General features: G+C 44.0%; 1 protein-coding gene across 2 annotated transcripts; it reads right to left on the bottom strand.

The window, feature by feature from the left end:
• Positions 1-1,508: 1,508 nt before the first annotated feature.
• LOC124054173 (formin-like protein 7) lies at positions 1,509-5,288 on the bottom strand. 2 transcript variants are annotated; one of them, XM_046379844.1, is made up of 3 exons: positions 4,882-5,287; positions 4,654-4,742; positions 1,509-3,015 (listed from the first exon to the last, which is right to left on the bottom strand). In XM_046379844.1, the coding sequence occupies exons 1-3, from the start codon at positions 4,884-4,886 to the stop codon at positions 2,273-2,275; spliced, it is 837 nt and encodes a 278-aa protein (XP_046235800.1). In that variant the 5' UTR covers positions 4,887-5,287; the 3' UTR covers positions 1,509-2,272. The 2 variants fall into 2 exon arrangements, with proteins under 2 accessions (XP_046235800.1, XP_046235789.1); XM_046379833.1 differs by having other exon boundaries at positions 1,509-4,742; positions 4,882-5,288.
• Between the last annotated feature and the right edge of the window lie 1,278 nt (positions 5,289-6,566).

The raw sequence follows: 6,566 nt of genomic DNA, 5'->3' as shown, positions 1-6,566 counted from the left end.
TAATAAATACTAAAAACATACTTTACCAACTGGAAATGGATCCCTCAGTTGTACTTTTCATTGAGTCCTGTAGGTTCTATTGTTTTTAAGAGATGGATCCATTTCCTCTCTGCGGCTCGTCTCTGAACAGTGGTCCAATCCCTATTGCTTTCCAGGCCCATACTCTCAACATTGTGTTGGCCATGGAGTTTAAAATGCTCATACAGGACACTTGTGCCACTCCCATTATTCATTTTATAAAGGTGTTGTTTTACTCTAGTTTCTATTTCATGTCTGGTCTCCCCCACATAAAGTTTGTGGCAGGCCTTGCATCGGATTGCATATACTGTATTTCTGGTTGTGGGGTTCAAGGCCTGCAACGGGTTGATGCCCGTCTTGGCAAAGGGGTTAAAAATATGGGGGAGACGAATAAAACCAATCCCCGAGCCTCGAGGCGCTTCCCTGTTCTGCTGGTTATTTTTGTTGATGTCCGAATGGACCAACAGGTCTTTCAAATTTTTGTTCCTTCTGTAGGCAGAAATCAGCCGGCAGTCCCTCAGCACGCCACAGCCCTCCCTCGCCCCCTCAAAATTAGCCCTCAGAGTAGACAGTAAGCCTTTTAAATTCTCTGAATATGTCATTACCAAGGGGACGAGGGCGGGACCGGGCGGCCGAGGGCAGTTGTTGTTGTATTTTTCTTTAAATGTCCGGCTGGTCTCTGCCTTAATGGTCCTAAGGAAGCGCCTCGAGTAGCCCCTGGTCCTCAGCGCACTAAAAAGGGTCCTGGTGGCCTCCTCCACGTGCTCTGGAAAAGAACAGATTCTGTGGAAGCGTATCAGCTGGGATTTTATCAGGCCTCTGTACGTATGTTTGGGGTGATAACTGGTTTTGTGAAGGAGTGCGTGGCGGTCTGTTTCCTTGAAAAATACTTTAGTGGCCAGTGTCTTTGTCTGGTCACTGGAGCTGCGGAAGAAGACGCACGTATCGAGGAACTCCACTGTTGCTGGTTGTAGATTGTGTTTAAGTTTTATTTTTGGGTGGTGTGAATTCAGTGTATCCATAAATGTGTTGAAGTCTTCCAGTGTACTGTCCCAGAGGCCAAAGATGTCGTCCAGGTACCGGAGATAGAGAAGGGGTTTGATGGATAACTTTGTGAATACCGTTTCCTCCCAATGGGCCAGGTAGATGTCAGCATATGCAGGTGCATATTTCCGGCCCATGGCGCAGCCGCACAGCTGGAGATAGTGCTGGTTATTGAACATGAAGTCGTTTCTCGTGAGCGTAAGGTGCAGCAACTGTAAAATATGACTGTCGGGTCTGGAAGGATCGGGGTATTTACTGAACATGTGTTGTATGGCAGCGAGGCCAAGTGGGGTTTCTATGTTAGTATATAATGAATCAATGTCTATTGAAAAAAGGAGAGTGTGATTGGGTAGATGGAGATTTCTTATTTTATTAACAAAATCGTAGGTGTCCTGAATATAACTAGGGTGGAGTTTGGAGAGTGGATTGATAAAGTAGTCTATGTATTCTGTTATTCTATAGGATTCTGAACCACAGTCGCTGACAATGGGACGGCCGACCGGAACAACAGAGGGGACCGTCCACGTCCCAGGAGGCTTGTGGATCTTTGGGAGCAGGTAAAAGAGGCGGGGCCTGGGCTCATCCGGGCCGTCCAGGTATTGTTTTTGTTTGAAAGTGATGAATTTTTGTGTGTAAAGTTGGTCTGTTATTTGCCTAACTAATGTTTGTGTGTCTAATTGTAATGGATGTTGTAATGTTTTATAATATGTGCTGTTGTTTAACTGTCTGTGTGCCTCTAATATGTAATTATCCCTGTCCTGTATGACAATTTGACCCCCCTTGTCTGCTGGTTTTATAACTATGTGTTTGCAATTACTTAATGATTTAATGATGTGTTTTTGTTCCTGACTAATGTTGGGTGTACTATGTGAGCGGGGGCGCCAGTGTCTGAGTGCGTGGTTATTGTTATGGATAAGCTGTGATATAGCGGGTGAAATAGTGTCAGTGTGTGGTTGCCAGTGAGACGGCCCAGTGAAGAGCACAGGCTCCCGCCTCTGCAATCCCTGAAAATGATCCAATAATTTTAGCCTCCTGTGGAAAGTGTGGAGATCCCCTCTGAGCTCCAGTCGGGTGGGTGGGTTGGGTGTTGGAATGAAAGTAAGACCTTTTTCCAGTATCTCCAGCTGTGCGGCTGTGAGGGAGAAAACGGCAGAGAGGTTAGTGATATTTGACAGATGGGGGGGAGGTGTAATGGAACAGTTTACTCCCGTTACAAGTTTAATTGCTGTTTCCAGTACCTGAACAACATCTCGGCCACCGGGCCAGTCCAGTGTATATTGTCTGTCTGCGTCTGAAATAAAAGCGGGTTAATTTCCGGGATGAAGGTGTATTTAGATGATATAACATTGTTGAGTTTGGTGAGCAAAGATTTCTTCCTGTGGTCCAGCTGGTGAGAGAAGTTTATTATTGGAATGTATATAGTGGCGTTGGGAAAAGTGATGTGACTAGTGCTCCACATCTGCTGTAGCTGTTTAGTGATTGTGGAGATGTCGTGTTCTGCTAAACAATTATTGAGACCGACTGAGAGAATTACTTGTGTTGTGGTGTGGCATGTTGGAATTTTCTTTAATATAGCTGTGATGTGGTGGAAGTTGGCTCCAGGATAGCTGTCTATTTGAATGTTTGCGTCTGTAAAAGGAGGAATGCGAGAAAGGTTTGAGTCACCTACGATCAGCGTCTTCTTCCGCACCTCCAGCGACCATTCCTGTAATTTTCGAAATGTTCGTGGATGTGTGTGTGGTTCGGGGCGGCTTGGGGAGCCAGGTGCAGCCGCAGAGACCCTGGTTGGGCGGGAGGTGGATATCTCAGATGGTAAGTAAGGGTTCGGCTTCAGCTTAGCTTTCCGTTTGCCCTTCATCGTCATTGATTTTTTATCCACCTCAGCGATTGTTTGGGCTCCGCAGGGCTCTGCAGCAAGCAACTCTGGCTCCCTCTGCTGAGAAGCTGATGAATCTGAAAGTGGAAAAGATGAAATGGTATTACTGCATGGAAGAGCTACATTGCTGTATGGCTGTCTGTGCTCTAGAGAGTTATCCAACATTTGTGGAAGGGGTGAAGAGTCTATGGAGGAAGAGAGAGGAGGAGGGTCATCGGGGGGGCAGGCGGAGGGCACCGTCCCTTTTAGCTCCAGGCAGTCGAGTACGCTCTTCGGGAGTGCGTGGATCTCCACTCTCGCTTGACGTCTGGGGTTGCGTCTAGGTCGTGGGGACCGGGCCCCACCGCCAGTGACCCCCACCGACGTCCTCCCCTCCCCCATGGGTGTACAGAGGCCTGAAAGGGGAAATTGTGTGTCGATGATAGAGGTAGTGGGGAGAAAGAGATGTGTCGGGGAAGGAGGGTGGTGGTTGGGTTTAGGAGAGGAATGAAGGGGAGGGGGGTTGGGGTTAGGGGTAGGGTGGTTGAGGTTAGGAATAGAGGGGCTGGGATTAGGGTTGGGTTTAGGAGAGGGATGCAGGGGAGGGGGGTTGGGGTTAGGGGTAGGGTGGTTGAGGTTAGGAGTAGAGGGACTGGGATTCGGGCTGGGTTTAGGAGAGGAATAAAGGGGAGGGGGGTTGGGGTTAGGGGTGGGGTGGTTAAGGTTAGGGGTAGAAGGATTAGGGTTCGGGGTGGGAGGAGGAATTGAAGGGGAGGAATGAGGTTTGAGGGAGGCAGGAGGATCATGATGGCTGGAATTCGGTGGGTTTCCTGGTTGGGGCAATGGAGGAAAGTCCAAGGGGGAGAGTCGAGCCAGGGGTGTGTCCTCCACCCTGGGGGGCCCCTCTGTTAGGAGGTCCCCCAAGGTGGTCAAAGAGGAGGACGTCAACTTCCGTCTGTATCGCACTCTCCCCCATTGGACAGCTTTATCAAAAGCCTCTTGGCTGTAGGGGGGGATATTCTCCAGCTCCGCAGCAATAACCTGGTCATAGTGCTCCATAAGAATGATCATATTGTTGTGCATCCATGTGTTTGTATTTTGTTTGACCTTATCAAATGTTAAGCTGTTGGGAGAGGCTGGTTTAATGAAAGAGGTGAGTCTTTTAACTTTATGCATCATGCCTTGTGGGTATTTTCCTTTACTGAATGTGTTATTGAGAATTTCTGCATGGTGGATGGCTTGAAGTAATCTGAAATATTTCTTTGTCTGTAGATGGAGTTCCGGTGTAAGTCTATGTGATGGTGGTGGATTACTGTTTACTCCCTGGGGGGGAGGACCGGGCAAGCACTTAATATGCTCCCCGCTCCCCCCCACTGGAAAAGAAGAAAGTGGTGTGAATCTGTTTGTAGTAATGATGTTCATATTGCTGCGGAGCTGGAGAAATATGGAAAGAAATCCCAGCTGACATCCGCCCCCACCAGAGCAATCGGGAGGAGGCCCTAAAAGGGAAGTAATTAATGAAAATAAAAGAAATAGATTAAAACAAGTAGTACATCCAAATCCTGCTGGAGATGGGAGTTAAGAGATAACTTGATGTTATAAAAGAGGGGGGAAGGGGAAAGAAAGGGAGATAAAAGGCTTAAAATGTAAATAAGAAAATATTGAATAAAAAAGTAAAAGCAAATTAATAAAACAATAAAAGGTGATTGCACATTAATACAGTGTATAAAACTCACAGTTCCAAGGCCCGACAGCGGTTTTTGGGCCTAGTCTTGCAAGGGGAGGGGGGGTGATTTCAAAAGTCCCCCCTCCCAAAGGCTTCCACCTGGTTTTTAAATAAATTTAAAAACCATCCAGAGGTTAAAAGCAGCAGCGACGAAGATCTTGGAGTGCCATCATCTTGGTAGTGAGTGGAAGTCTTCAGTGTGCACACGCTTTAAAAAAAGAGATTGTCCATCACTCACCCCATAAGATGTTCCTGGGCTCCTTCCTTATGGGTTGTCACTTCTGCTGTGGTGGAGCTGTTAAAATGCTGCTGTGAGCTAAAAACTGCTTAAAACAATCACTGTTTAAAAAAACCCGAAATAAATAAGATAAAAAGATGGAGGTCCTCAACGTTTCGCCATTAACTGGCTTCTTCAGGAGGTAATAAAAATGGCCGCCAGTTTGTCCTGTATATATAGAAAAAAGTTTAAAATGTTTGGGGCTGTGTCTATGACCTGGCATCCTGTGATTGGTCAAGCCAGGTCATGAGGTTTTCTCCATAAAAGGAGGTTGCCTTCAGGGACATCGTGGTGGCATGGAAATTAAAAAATTAAAAAGAAGAAAGAAAAAAAACAAATAAAAACATCCTAAAATCCAACAAATGTGTATATGTGTGTGTGTGTGTGTATATATATATATATATATATATATATATATATATATACACACCTAGATAAAAGCTATTTTAAAGGAGGATTAATATATAGGTATTTTTTATTTTTTATTTTCAAAAAGGTAATAAAAGGAGGAGGAGGGAAAGAGTGATAGAGATAAAAATCAAGTTAAAATGGTTAAGATAGTGGCTGAGGGGGGAACTCGGATGGGAATGGCCACAAGTGTGCAATACATGTTGAAATCGGGATGGTTAATATATCAAATAAAAAAGGTAAAATATATATAAAATATTTAAAAGTGACTTTCAAATAGGGGGTTTTTTTTCCTTTTAAAATGGTTAAAATATTTTCCCTGAAGCCCCGAGGCACTGGCAGGGTTAGGTTAGGTTTGGACGCAGCACCCCGCCAATGAGGGGTGCTCCGGGGGGCACGGGCTCTCGGAGATCCAGGGACCATGTTGGCTTTTTTTAAAAAAAAAAAAAATTATTATAAATTTGTTGTATTAAAATTCCCACTAAAACCTTGTAGGTTGGATAAAACCCGTCCAACATGCATTGCCATTGGGCCCATGAGCAGGTAAGGCCGCAGGAAATACCTCTTTTATCAATAAGCTCCGATCTCCCAGGGTCTCTCATCCGGACACTATGTTTGGAGTTGATAAAATATCCGCGAGCTGAGTTCCTTATGGAATACAGGCTGTGAGTTAAAAATAATTATATATGTGTATTTCTATAAAAAGCATCCATCCACATATATATATATATCTCTATATATCTATATACACCCAACCCCCATATCTATATGTACATATGCCCATACATATGTACCCACACCCATACACACAAACATACATACATCCATATACACACACACACACATACACACACATATATATATATATATATAAATACCTACACACATACATATACACATACACATCTATACACATACATATACACATATATACATTACAAAAGAGAAGAGGGGGGAATAAATAAATGGATAAAACATTTTTTTTAAAAATTTAAAAGTGGAGGGGTCCCACCTCCCCTATAAAATCAAGAGCAAAACACTTTAAGATAAAAATGCACACTTATAATAAAATACATAAAAGTAAGTGCTTAGTATAAAAGTGCCATACAAACATCAAATTAAGTGCTCAGTTCAATTCATAAAACCAGAGAAACGCATGCATAAAATGTAATACAAAAATATTTAAAATAAGTGTCCATCCTTATGTTAAGAATGTGGGATCTAAGAAAATAAAATCT

Source organism: Scatophagus argus, chromosome 3, assembly GCF_020382885.2.
Source record: "Scatophagus argus isolate fScaArg1 chromosome 3, fScaArg1.pri, whole genome shotgun sequence".
Lineage (NCBI taxonomy): Eukaryota > Metazoa > Chordata > Actinopteri > Scatophagidae > Scatophagus > Scatophagus argus.
The sequence above is the reverse complement of the archived record's forward strand: the minus strand, read 5'-3'. Positions and strand labels throughout refer to the sequence as shown.

Coding starts and splice junctions, on each gene's coding strand:
- LOC124054173 (XM_046379833.1), bottom strand. CDS start 4,339: ATGAACATCATTACTACAAACAGATTCACACCACTTTCTTCTTTTCCA.